Below are 14,331 nucleotides of genomic sequence, written 5' to 3'. Positions count from 1 at the left end.
TATAAGTTGCCTTGTTTATGTTTTAAAAGTCTCCAGCTGCTTCAGTTGATTAGCAGAATGCTGCAACGCTGTTTTGCTGTGAAGCGCCAGAAATGTTTTGTGGGTACCCATTTAATGACTGAATTCTGTTTTTGTCTTACTGTAATAGTACTTAAAAAGCCTTACCATTTACAGCATATGCGCTTTATGTTCTAATGAAAATTATTATTCGTAGAATATACTAACTTTCATTAGTATAAGCAGAGGTCAACTGGCTAGGCATTAAATACATTACCCACAATGTATTTTAGCCACTTCAGCTTCTTCTGCAGCCACAGAAAGCTTACTGCTCCTTTTTTTTTTTTTTTTTTTTTTTTTTACTTTTTATACTACATACTTTTTTTTTTTTTACATATGCAGTAGTGCTCCCCAAATTCTCAACAGTCTTCAGACAATGATTCACACTTTAAGAAAGGAAACATTGCACAGTCTTTGTCCAACTGAGCCTCACCCACTTCAAACAAGTAAGAAGCAAAGGGAAGCACAAATAAAAAAAAAAATAATAAAGCTAAACATTTGACCAATTCAACTGTTTTGATATTGAAAGAAGATAATGTATTTGTGTAGGACCCCTTCAATCAAAGTAAGACACTGAGACATATAGGGTTTCAGGGCATTTAACATTCTTTGTTAAGGTGCCACCATGTTGGATCTTTAACCATGGAGGTAAATTCTGGTAAAACCTCTGACCTGTTGGCTCTCCTGGTACGATGGTGGAGGAACGCTCTGGGTGGCCATCATTGTCACTGCAGGTGCTGGGGACACATGTTGCATCATGGGATAGCTTCACATTGAGACTGAAAAAGACAGAAAAAAAAAACAGAAACATAAATCCAGTGCCAGTGATTTTAAATTCTATTACAACAGCAGCCACCAGGTGCTGCTATGATTAAATAATAGGAGATGAGAATCTCACGCAGCATCTTACTCTCCTCTTTCACACTTCTCTCTCCCCGTCTCCATTTACTAATTCATTTCTCTGCTCTATCTCCCACCGCATGTACTGCACAGAGCTGACAGAACGGCAGGATGATGTATTAATACTGAGTGATCTGACAATGCTACCAAGCAGAAAGAAAAACACAGCAACGCCGACTCAATCATGGAAGCCTTTACAGAAATACTTTACATACCAGCAGGTTCATAATGACACCGCAAACAAACCCGACTACTTGTTTACCAATTACAGACAGCTATGCTTGTTTGCTAATTACGGTACAGCTGGCTTTAAAGTAACGCATCATGGTGGAGTCACCTTGGTCGTCTCTATGTGTTTGCTGCTGGTGTTGTTGTTGCACTATTACCAAGCCAATCAAGAGGGCTAATTAGGGCTCTTGTTGCTGGGCTAATTGCTATTGGCCGGGACCCCACAGGGCTGAGGGCTGTACCCTGTGGAACACCACTGTAACCATCGCCCCCACCCCCACCCCCACTGAAAGAGCTAATTGGTTCAGGGTTCCATTACACACACGCACACATACACATACACACACACACACACACATGCAGACCCCCTACCACCACCCCAACTTACTATAAGCAAGCACAGCAGGGGCTCCATCCTGAAGCTACATATAACCTATGTGTATACGCTGCATGAAAATGTCCTCTAAATTAACTATTTGACCTGAGGGGGGAGAAAGGGGTTTGATCAACTTTATTATACCTTTTATTTGTTAAACTGTACTTCTTTTACAAATTTTATTACATATAGCAATTCATTTGTGCCGGTCTGTCTCTATGTTATTTGCATTTCTGGAGAACCATTCATTCGCTCTACTGCACACTTAACAGGTTTGTTGCTGAGGACCGAAGGAAAGTGCAGCATTTGACACACGGCACGCTCAAAATGAACTGCACTTTGTGCACCAGTGAAGGCGTGGCCTCAGTACTCTGACTTCATGGCTATGCAGACTGAAGCTGACTGTCTCACATGATTTCATGCGCAAGCAGGTGTGAACAAAATTATAGATTAGCATGAGCAGCACTTAGCCGGAGTAACATGTTACAGTGAGAATAAAAAAAAAAAAAAGTGGAAGGTTAAATGAGTCTGGATGAGTGGGTTTCTATTCCTCAGCAAGAACTGAAGGTGAGACTTAATATGTATATCAACAGTAGGATGCTAGCTAGCATTAGCCTCAAGGGCTGGAATGTTTACCGTTGCTTGGCAACACCGTCAGCTGCTCCGGGATCCCTCTCTAATTGATTATTGTGGTCCACCTTAGATAGTACTGATGTAATCATCCGGATTTTAAATCCCAAATATCCTACATGTCAGTGTGTCAGGGTTCCACGATCAATTCAGGAAGCTTAGGACTTGATCTGTAAACCCTTCATATTATCACATACTCTGAGCAGAACAGCATGTTTTGAACAGTCTATGCACTACGAAAACTTAAATGTTAACCCTGATCTCACAAATCAATGTTTGAACTCTACAATGTCCAATTTAGTGCTTTAAACACTGATGCGGACTGTCACATCAACTTCGGTTGAGAGACTAAATGTTCGCTGAATACCTTGAGCCACTAGACTTATTGGAAAAGAGTCTTTTAATGCCACATACAGCCTTGCGTGGTCATGAAAGGCAGCCAGCAATTACACTGGACCGGTGCACTTGGGCTGAATAGTATTGACCTGGAGGAAAAGGCTTGATTGTAAATTGGTGAAATGGAACTGGAACATCTGAGCAACATCCGTTCAGAGCGAACGCCTCAGGAAGTAAAAATGTGCAGTAAATCCACTTGACCAGTGAAAGTGAGGATTTAAAGTGTGTGACACTGAGTTGTGACATCACAACCTTACTAAAATGTAACAATCAAATCAATTTTTCAATAATGCCATCTAAGTATCTGACAGGTCCAATGAAGATCTTTCATACATTCATATCATACGAGAAATACACTATGAAGTATTAGGGGCTCCTGATATACTGTATTTATAGATGAATCGCACAGATGTCACACGAGCATTAGTGGAACTGTGTGTTTAACTCTTTAAGCCCAGCTCTTCACTTTGGGTTGTGCACAGAATTCTGCTGCCAGACAGGAAGTGATGCGGACATCTCATCCCCCTCTCCAGAATCAGGACTACACATGACAGACTTCCCCCGCCACTGAGCTCATACCCCACTGAGACCCAGACCCTGGCTGGCACTGCCTCTGACTGGAAAAGTCAGAGACGAGACAACTGGCTGAGACCCTTCTCGGTTTAAGTGGCACCCGACTCCACCTCTGCTGCCAACACTTTGACGTTAAATGCTGGTTTAGTTCCACTGACGACTTCTAATTTGGGGTTTTAGCTGCAAATCTGCATGTTCTATCATGTCACACTGTGCTTGTGTTTGCTGTGTATGCACGAGTGTGAGTGTATTCAGTGCAGCATTATATGAGCGTGACTGTTTGCACTGTGTGTGTTCACACTTGTTTGTGTGCCATGTGCATGTCTCTGCGAGTCATTTTGTGTACTGATTGCGTCTTCTGGTTTCTGTTCTCATTCCAACTGGTATCAGCTGAAAGGCATCTTCTCCGTTATCAGTCCTCATTTTAATTGCAAATGCAGTGAGCGTGTTAGTGATTAAATGGAAAATTGCACATTAATTGATGAGACTGAAGATAAAGCAATTCCAATTACTGCACAGTATTTTAGGCGGCCTCTCAAGTTTCGCCATCCCTCGAAGGAACGAGCCACCAAACGCCAAATTTGAGCAGGCAATCGTGCATCCATAAATATACACACACAGAGACATGATGTGCGCACAAAGACACACCATGGCTGCTGAGGCGTGAATGTACGTACAAGAACAGACAATATTACTGCAAAAACACTAGCATTTAATATCAACAGTGAAATTAAATACCCACAAAAAATCTTGCCTCATGAAACCCATAGTACAAATCTCTTCCAGGAAAACAAGACAATAACTGTCTGGGAACCGCTCCCTCTGAACTCACCAAAGGTGTACGGTTACACAATAAGTCGTAAAATTCATTTTGAGGACAAATGACGTGTTTGTTCCTCAACAAAGGCCTTTGAATTATTACAGAGTTCATAATGCATATCAATTGAAAAAGTGCCTGTAGTCGCAATCAAAATTCAAAAGCAAGCATAAAATGGAAAATGAGAAGTAGGCATAAAATTATTCCAACAAACATCAAAGGGTTTTGTGAATTTGGATTGGAGGCAGTCGCACCCTTTCATCGGATTCTGTGCAGTAAGAAACACTTCCATTCAGCATTCAATTTTCCAACAATTCTCAGCCGTAGAATGGGCCTCTGCTGTATTGATGTAAGGTTACTCAGTGGCATAGCTGCAGTTTCACCCCGTTTACCGCCGGCATTGAATTGAAAATCCATATCTGGTCACATATGATGTGATCACTGCCTCTGGCCTCCACACTTCAACCATGTCCAAAGCTTTTTTTTCGTGTACGCTTTGGTTGGAAAGGTGATTTTATTGTAAAGTGTTGAACTTCTATTAAATGGGAATGGAAATGCTTCCGTTCACAAAACAGGATCCTCCTTGTGATTTTAACACAGAAAAGAGTAGTCATGAAAAGATTTATTCCACTCCAGTGTGTAACCTGGCAGCAGGTTTTGCAGCAGTTCATTAACAGCAGACTTGACATGTGACTCTCTCATGTTGAATTATCAACACTTACGAGGACTAATGAAGCAGTGAACAAAGGTGACAGGGGTGACACTAGTTGTAGAGCTCAAATAGATTCAATCCTTGTGGAAAACTGGTGATATGTTTGATGCAACTTTGATTGAGGTGTTTTGATTTCACAGAAAACTCGAGCAGAACTCAAGTCACTCTCCTACCAGCCAAAGATGAGTGAAGACTGGAGTGACTGTAAGGCTGTTCTCGGGCGTGGTGGTGCTTTAGGATTAATATGGATGTCAGCACGCTAACCTGCTCAGAATGACAAACGCTTACATGTTTGTACTTCCTAGTTTTACACATTAGAGTTCAGCTGAGGCTGATGGGAATGCCATCAATTTTTGATATATGGTCATATACCAAAGTACTGAAACATTCAAAGCTTGGCCTGATGATGGTGCTAGACGAAATGTTTAGGGATCACCAAAGGTTTTACAATTCATCCTGACAGGGTATACAAGCATTTACATTTAGGACCTTCATCAGATGCTTTTGTCCAAAGCGACTTGCAGTAATTCATAAATACATTCATGGCAGTTGCTGCCATGCAAGGTGCCGACCAGTATATCAGGAGCAGTTTTGGGATTAGGTATCTCACCCCAAAGACTCAAGGGGAATAGAACCAGCAACCTTTGGATAACAAGACGTGCAAAAAAGGCTATTGTCACAGTTGCCAGCCTGAATAATCATTTACAAAGGTGATAAGCAATATCTCTCCTCACACTATAGGGATGGAGGGGGTTTGAACCCCTAACATTTGGTTTATAAGACCAGCACCATACCACTTGGCCACCATGCCATGGCAGCAACTCTCTACTTTGCATTGCATTCAAACCACAAATGTCATCTTTATCATGGCATGAGAAGAAAAGTTGGGGAATCACGAAGGTCATTAGGATTATTAGTCTGTGAACCAAGAGTGATTATTTTTTCGAATATATCAAATTTTAAATCAACCAAAGCCCTTGTTCAGTCCTTACCAAAGTGGTGGATGGAACAACAGACCAGCTTCAGCATCCCCTCGAGCCATGCCACTCACAAGGCCAGCCTGGTCTCACTCCCAACGCATCAAATACAGCAGCCTGGTGAGTGGCACACCTGCTTCTTAGTTTTACGCTGTAGTTCCCCCCCACACACACCTTTTTGATAATTCGGTACCAGGGGGAAAGTTAGGGTGGTGGGGTAGGTCATACACAGGACCTTCTCCTGGGTTTGTGAGCAAAAACGATGCTAGATTTGTTTGTTTTGTAGTTTATGTTATGTAAGTACGATAAATAGATAAATCATGTATTGCAGATTACATAAGTGACGTAGAGGGGGAGGTAGAGCATCATAGCTCGAAGCTGACCATGCTGTTATGTTTGACAAGGTGGAAGTGAGAACATGTTGGCAAGGCATTACAACACACTTCATCCTAAAAATGTTGAAGTGAGTGTTTGATGTGATTTGCTTTGGAGCACGGCAGTTTTTTGGCATACCACTCTTTTTAATTCGATGTCGTGGTTTTTTGTTTTGCATTCAAAGTGACATGTATTTGGGTGTGTCGACATGGGTCGGTTTTTGGGGTGCATGGATGGAAAATAAACAAATAACAGCTCATCAGAATCTGGTGGATTTTCAATTCAGTCGACTCTCATTAAAGTGCTGATCCATCAACTAGACCTTCAACTAAATCATGTCAATATTTATGTGTATATTTATTTACTACACTTAGTATTGATTAAAAACTGAGCTCTTCTTACAGCATGCAAAATTCTCCTCATGCTGTTTTTTTTTTTTTTCCTCTCAAAATCACATGAGAGACAGAGCAATCTGCAACTGTGGAAAAAAAAAAAAAAAAAAAAAAGGAAAACACAATCCCCATGAAGCCAATTTCTTAAAAACAACAGTGCAAAGGCTCGTCTGACTTAACTCTTGATCAATTGGATCCGCTTCTAGAATCCTGGAGCTTTCCATAAATAATACCCTGTGCATATTCATGAAAACAGAGACACTATCAGAGATTTACACTCAAGGCTAGATTCAAATCCACTCTCTAAATGTTGACACCGTGACAGATTGCAGCACTTTAACCTATTCTGATACCTGATCTGATATCACATGTTCATGCATGAAGAAAGGAGAGAACTGGCTGAGTGGCCTACCTGTGGATATAGGGAGCTGAGGAGCTGCAATTTGCACATTTTCCCCTCAAAAACTCATTTAATCTGCCCTGTTTGAGTCTGTTGGTTAAGAGGCTGACCTGCAAATGCAATGAATAACATTTGGAAGTGGGTATGTCACCTTGGTCAGATATTATGCATCTTGATGCCGTGCAAGAGAGGAAGATGAATAAATAAATCAGGTGTTTTTGAATATGAGTAGGATCTAATCATCGCCTTATTGTCAGGCCTGATTTACAATGCAAACACCGGGAGGCGAGGCCTTGATGGCGTTGAGTAAAATGGTGGTGGGAAGGGTGGAATGGTAATGAGATTGGGGCAGGGTGTTGGGTTTGTGTGTCTGTGTGTCTGTGTGTGCTGGGCAAGGCGGGGTGGGGGGGGTGGGGGGGCTGTGTACACATTTGTGGTTGGACCCAACACAGAAAATTTGGAAAACACACAGATCAGTGCGCAAACACCCCACTCACAAGTGGGAATGGGCATGCATGCAAACACAGGCATGTATATTAATGCACAAATGCCAACATTAAACACAGAGATAGCAAAGCTTCAACCAGTGTCATCCTGAGGGCAGCATCACACACACTGTCTCGCACCCTAATGCATAAGCAAACATGTATCCTTACGCACACACACACACACACACACACTCAAAGGTGCAAGTGCATACACAGCCGGAGGCGAAGATAGTCTCACCAGTGGTCTTAGGGCTACAAATCCCCCCCAGGCTAAAGCGAGCTCCACACACAGTGCAGCCAGGACCCAGTCCACACTCCCAGACCACCTCATTAACCTGAGCCAGCCGCCCTCCCTCCGCCCAGCCTTCGCAACACCGTGCTCCACACCAGCCCACACTTACAATTCATACTCGTATTATTTATTCATCCGCTCTTGTTGATTGAACTCATCCTCACCCACAAGACAGATATGTCATGGATTTGAAGCTCGGCGAAGGATGTTTCAACATTGTTGTGGACATTGTTAACTCAGAGTTCAGCAAGATCACGGCAAAAGTGGACTGATGTAGGCCAATTTTTTTTTTTTTTGGAAAGACTCATCTCAAGGGTCAAAAGAGAGAAGCTGGTATGTGATTATGTATCTCTGCACTGATCTGGAGGTTCCTCAGTTTTACCTTGTTGCAAAAACAGGGGCAAGACGTCCTTTTGTTGAAATAAACACAACATGAAAAAGTGAGAGCTTCTAAAATGAAAAACATGGGTTGAGCATGTTCTGATTTAGATGTGAATCAAGACACAAAAAGCAGAATGCAACTGACCCACAATAAGCCCAGGTCAAAACCTAGTATGTGGCTGGACAAGTTGCAAAAAAAATGTGGTCAACTAGTTACTGGGATTTCTTTCTGTTAGACCAACACATTTAATTTATTATCAAGACACCTATAAAATATGTAGTGCTGAGATCCACAGATTATATCACCTTGATTAAATGACCACATTTCCATTTAAACTTTCATGTTTCCCTTGACTTATCTGCATTACCATTTGCAATTTTGTATTTCTTATTATGCTTTTGGTTTGAGCATGTTATTTCCAGCTTTTGCATTCAAAATGGAATTTATATCTATACATTTTAAGTTTTTTTTTCATTTGACTTATTCTTCCTTTAGATTGATTATGACCTGATTATTTCTAGTTGTGTAATAAAATAATAATCTTTTTAACTGAATTCATTTTGTGTTTAATTTCTATCTGGTTCTGAACAAAAATATCCTCTTTTACAGACAATGGTCTTAGAATTTCTGAACAACCACTTCTGACTGATCGTGATCGCTGATGATGAACGCACTGTATTTATAGCTATGATCACACCAAATCATGCATCGCGGCAGCTTCCCACGAAAGCTTCTTCTTTCTTTTTTTTTTTTTAGTTTTAGAACGTAGCTGTCACAAAATCAGAAAATAAGGTTGTATTCCTCTAATTAGCTACTTTTTGCAATACCACAGCTCTCTCTCTGCGTTCACTCTGTAGCTCCCTCGACCACTGCTGCGCTGACTCTCTGTCTCCCACGTTGAGGTGGGCAATAGTGTTTTAATTCATGATAAATGACAAATTCTGTATAGTGTGCCTCTAAATTAAGGTTTAATGATTATGAAAAGCATCACCTTCCATCGCTTTCTCAATTCTGCCAACACTTTGTTCACTCATAAGGTCACTGTCAGCGAACTTCTGTGTAAGGGGTGGGCATCAGTGTTGTAACCTATGTGCGATGTAATACCAATTCACACCAATTAATTCAGGATTTTAAGCAGCAACAGCTGAAGGGATGGTTGTGGTCGAAGCTCCACACTGTACATGCACTTTGAATCTTGAATCTGATGTTGTAGCCAAACGGTCTACTACTACTAATCCACCTGGTATGCCATACTTCGAAGGGGGTTACAGAAGTAGACATTGTAAGAGTTCAATTTTGCTTTGCAACATTTGTTTTATACTACTACCGCTAACCATTGGAATGTTTTGCCAATAGCGTAGCTGTCCCTAAGTCCCTAATTTTTAAAGGTCAGTGGCCAATGAGCAAACACAGTTTGACTGCCTTGACCAATCCTGTAACTTGGTCGGTCACTTACTCACACACTCAGTCATGGATGAGACCTTGCATAAAATCAACATAATGTTTTGTTACAAATTGAATTGTTCAGTTGTATGTTTTGTAATGGCTCTACAAGAGTAAAGAGTTAGGCAAGCTAACCCTTCAGCCTGGGCCAAACTGGCAAAGATCAGTTTGATCAGAGACTTTTATTTTAACTTTATTTGACAGGGAATGATCATTTTTGCAACCTACAGAGCCCCAGATATGACATGGTAAAAAAAAAAAAAAAAAAAAAAAAAACATAAATTGTGGCTATGCGCACGTTATAGTTTTATTGTGGCCACAATTACATTTTTATTTTTATTTTTTTTGACCATGTCATGTCTGGAGCTCCTTGGCATTCCACTTTTCACCTCACTGAAAAAAACTATTCTAATCATGCTGATGTGAGGTGAGTTGGGTTCTGTGCTGAACAAACCTGTTTTCTTACATCTGGAAAGCAACTTTTGTGGGCCGGGGCTTTTCTCTAACAGTGCACGTTATAATGCCGTATGTCACAAAGCTTTTTGCAGTTTGGAAATTTGCTCTTGGTCGCATTGTGATTTTGACTGTATTATGACTGGCAGCCCTACCAGTGAGCATTTTCCTGTTAAAAAAGGGCTATGTCACCTATGAGAAGACTGATTAGAAAGTGAAAATGTTTTCACTGACCATTTGAAGACCCTGATAAAACGTTCACGTTCGCTAGTTATTACACCAGCATTTGCAATATTGTCATTCAGCTGAAAAAAAAAAATGAATGTGGTTTCTCAGTCACCAAAATCTTGAGTATCATTGTATCGCTGGGGCTGAGGCTCGAACCATTAGCTTTCACCAGATTCTCTACCCTCTAAGCAGCAACCACCCCATATTTGTGCACGGTGTGAGATTTGTTTTTGATCTTGTACTTGTCATTCCACACATCCTGGTTCAGAGCAGTCAGAGCTGTAACTGCACTCTTAGTACTTTAATTGCAGACCAGTATAACCACAATTTTTATTCAACATAATGGTACTGAACTGCTCTATTATAATGTCTTCAAAGCTTCTTGTTAGCATAGCACAGTTTCTATAGTTCCATATTCATGACATTTTATAAGAACATTAAATGAGCTGAAATTATGTCTTCTCCTACCAGTGAAATGTGACTTTGGAGAAATACCTTTATCGACTCTTTTTTAACATAACTGAACGACTCATCAAAAATTATGACACAAATTTGTGTTTTGTGACACGCTGATTTTGTAACCATAGTATAGGTTGTTGCTAGAGAGAAGCCCCTGTGCCATTTTGCTCTTCTCACTCATTGAGCTGATTTCTCTCAAAGGCGCTCCTCTGACTCGTCCTTATCAATTTCCAATGACATTTTGCGCTTGAATTTAAATCTATAACCTTTCCAGTTTATTCTCTCATACTGAACTTCTTAATGAACGTCCTTCACATATTCAAATTTGCCTCACAGCCATAATGAAGACACAAGGATTTCCCTGGGGTACGACAGTTTGCAAGATTCATTGCTTTCTTTCTAACTGCTGACAATGGCGTCAGCGCTCCAATCTGACTGCAATTCTTGTTTTCTTTGTATTTATGCAAATGTTTGTTTGGATATTACAGATTCCGGTTTGATTGTGTTCCTTCCTGCTTTTAAAAATCAGATTAAAGGCTCAAGTAAAATGGATAGGGGTAAAACTACAGTACAGTGGAAATTTTTTGTAATCCCCCAAGGACAGGTGGTTTGCATGCAAATAACCTTATTAGCATAGCTAAAAGCCCTTATTGTAATGAGGTTAGTTTTTTTTTTTTTTTTTTTTTATTCTGAAGAGGCTAAACATATAAGACAAAGATAAAACGCATATTCAGGCCGCAGGTAAATGAGCGTGCTACCTTTAATCATCTGTATCAAGAGGTACCTGATTTATAACCTCTTTTTTTACGACTACATATAAATAATATAAACAAATATAAATATATGTTGAAACAATTTGCCAAATCCCCCAAAATGTGTAATTAAACAAACTTGTTTTATTTCAGCAGGTTTCTGCAATATACTGATAATTTGTTTTATTTGTTTTCATTTTCTATTTTTTTATTTTTTTACATGTAAATACTGACTCATACAAAGCTTTGCACTGCAATTATGACTGAAAGTGGTTCAAGTTTCAGCAAACGACTGATACATTCACAGCTTCTCACCACATTAACATCTCCACAATACATATCATGTCATGTTCACATCACATGTTTATTACCTGTCTGTCTAACAGGAGGTGGAGGGGATGGTGGTGGATTTACAGGCAAGTGAGTTGCAAGACTGTGTTTCAACATTTGTAAGCATCACATCACTGGATATTTTATATGAGAGCTTGGGAAAATTTCCAGTCACGCCTGTGGCCAGAAAAAAGAAAAAGATTTTTTGAGCAATCAAGTTGCACATCAAAATGTGTAACAGCTACATTGGTCTACGGTGCAAAAAGTATAAAATCAAGGCACGCAAGATTATCTGTACTTACCTACTCACACTACACTAATTATATGATTGATCACTGTCACATATGATGAACAGTAAATCATACCCTTAATTAGAACACAGATCATCATTACTGTAAAGTAAAATGCCAAAACACCCGAGTGAGCATCATTAATATGGACCCAGCTTCCCATTGGCTTCAGCTCAAAAATGCCAGCGTGGTTTGTTTCCTCCCAGTAGGCTGCCATACACGCTGCTCAATCCTCCTACATAAAAAAAATGATAATAAGAACACGGACATGCTCCACTACATATACAACGCACACATGGCAAACACGGCACGTGGCGACCAAATGGTTGTCGGACCTGCTTCAGTGAACTTATTTTTGTTTCAGCTCTGTCGCGGATAAATTTACACAAACTGGCGCTGCATCATTTCCTAAAACAAACACACATACACACACACACATTCACACAGGCACATGAACACACACACACACACACTCCTGGGAAGCAGGTGGGTGGGGTGGGAGGAGAGTGCCAACATTGCACTCCCCTCCACCAACAAAAATAGCACTGCAACAGCGTCTGTGTGGTGCAAAAGACTCAGAACCACGGATGAGATGGTGTTTAACTCCCAAGCCATATTAGTTTAAGAATGCTCCATTTTCCTTGTCGTCAGCAAATCCAACAAGAGGACCCAGACCAACAACGACTAAGTTGCGTGTGTGCATCCAAAGCCTGATACATCTCATTCCTCTGTTCCAGAGCGCTCCATTGTTGTCCAGACACTATTAAATCATGTCAGCGAGCCCGACTGTTGCAACTGGTGACATATACCTGGATGATGAAGACGAGCATTGCAGTTTATTTCGACTTAATCCCACTCCTGCTTCCTGTACTACTCTGAGCACATCAAATCAGCAGCTAATAGTCCCAAACGAATGTACTCGCGTTTTACTCCTGTTTGTAGAGTTTGCTAAAAATTGTTGTACTCAGCTGTTTACAGAAATAACTGAGCCTCGCTTAAGAGTCTACATGCTAAAAGGTCTGTCAGGCTGGTCTTGGAAACAGAGACAACTTCTCGTCAGCATGCTCGTCTGACTCATCAGTTGTAGAAAAAAGGACCAAAATATATATATTTTTTCTTTTATGAGCTGAGGATGGCACTAGAGGAGAGAGCTGAGCTAATGGTGCAATGGGAGCCAATGGGCTTAAAACTGAGTCTCACAGACCGGGTAGAAGAGTCAGGAAGAATTGAGCAACCGACCTCACACTTTGTTGGTTTCGGCCGTTTAATGAGAATTTGTTGACGAAGGGAAAAATATAAAATACTGCTGCCCTAATCCTTTAAGGTTGGAGTTCAATTACGATGTTATGAGACGACCGGACAGGTCTTCTTCACATCTAAAGCTCCCTTAATCATGTCTTGATTAATAAATTCACTGGTTCCCATGAAACATGTTGATCATGAACATATAGGAGAACTGTCGATATATTCAAGCCATCCTGTTTTCTCAGCCAAAGACGTTTATGGGTGTTCAGCATGAAATATGTGCATATACAGATGAACTCCCGCATGTACCTTGTGATCCAGTCATCTGTGTTTAGCCAACTCCGAGAATAGAAGCTACGGCATTTTTGATGTAGAAAGGTGCTGCGGGGCAGAGTGTCTGCATCCTGCGGTCGGCACACACACACACAGGAGGAGCATTTCCTCCACTAAGCTGATAACCATCAGAACACTGAAGGTAGAAAAATTCAGGCTGAAATTGGAACGGCCAAGCTCATGGAGAGGAAATGTAATCTACAAGAGTTTCCCGCTGAATCCCCCCCCTCCCCCCACCACTTCAGTCCTCCTCGTCCTCCGCTGTCATGTTTGCTGGCACATACATTGTGCAGCTTATCCGCTGTTGCATCTGCAAGGTTTTTTTTTTTTTTTTTTTAAAAAAGGATACCTCCTTATCACAGCAAGTGAGCGCCATCCGTGTCACTCCAGAACAACTTTAGGTACTGGCGAGGTGACGTGACTGACAAGTGAATGGCAGTGGATGCTGGGTGGCTTATTCGCTTTAACATTGTACTCTGCACAGAATCAATGATACAATCTGATGGGTGTACAAAGTGTGTTCTTCATGCAAAGAGCTGACAGCTCAAACTCAAAGGCATTTGAATTAAAAGCAAAGTAACAGTAACTCATTTTTCCCATGCTGAATTAAATTGATGAAGTAGAGAGGCTTGTTTTACTTCCGTTTTTTGGGTACAAGTGTAAAACTCTCATCACAAGTCTGACTTTATAAAACATGCACAGCGGAGTTGGTACATCAACTGGTGCTCAAGCTAGCTGCAATGGTAAGACATAATAAATTGTGTTTAGAAATATGATACAGTATTCAATAAAATATAATACAA

The 14,331-nt window shown here is 40.7% G+C and overlaps 1 protein-coding gene across 3 annotated transcripts in view; it reads right to left on the bottom strand.

The window, feature by feature from the left end:
• The window catches only part of pknox2 (pbx/knotted 1 homeobox 2), a 100,644-nt gene that overhangs the window by 36,500 nt on the left and 49,813 nt on the right, over nt 1-14,331 (bottom strand). For all 3 annotated transcript variants that reach the window (XM_037120555.1, XM_037120554.1, XM_037120557.1), the window contains one exon: nt 730-836. In XM_037120555.1, the coding sequence (XP_036976450.1) occupies nt 730-816 (87 nt within the window). In that variant the 5' untranslated portion in view covers nt 817-836. The remainder of the gene's footprint in view (nt 1-729; nt 837-14,331) is intronic.

Source organism: Acanthopagrus latus, chromosome 13 (genome assembly GCF_904848185.1).
Source record: "Acanthopagrus latus isolate v.2019 chromosome 13, fAcaLat1.1, whole genome shotgun sequence".
NCBI lineage: Eukaryota > Metazoa > Chordata > Actinopteri > Spariformes > Sparidae > Acanthopagrus > Acanthopagrus latus.
This window is presented reverse-complemented; position numbering and strand designations above follow the sequence as displayed.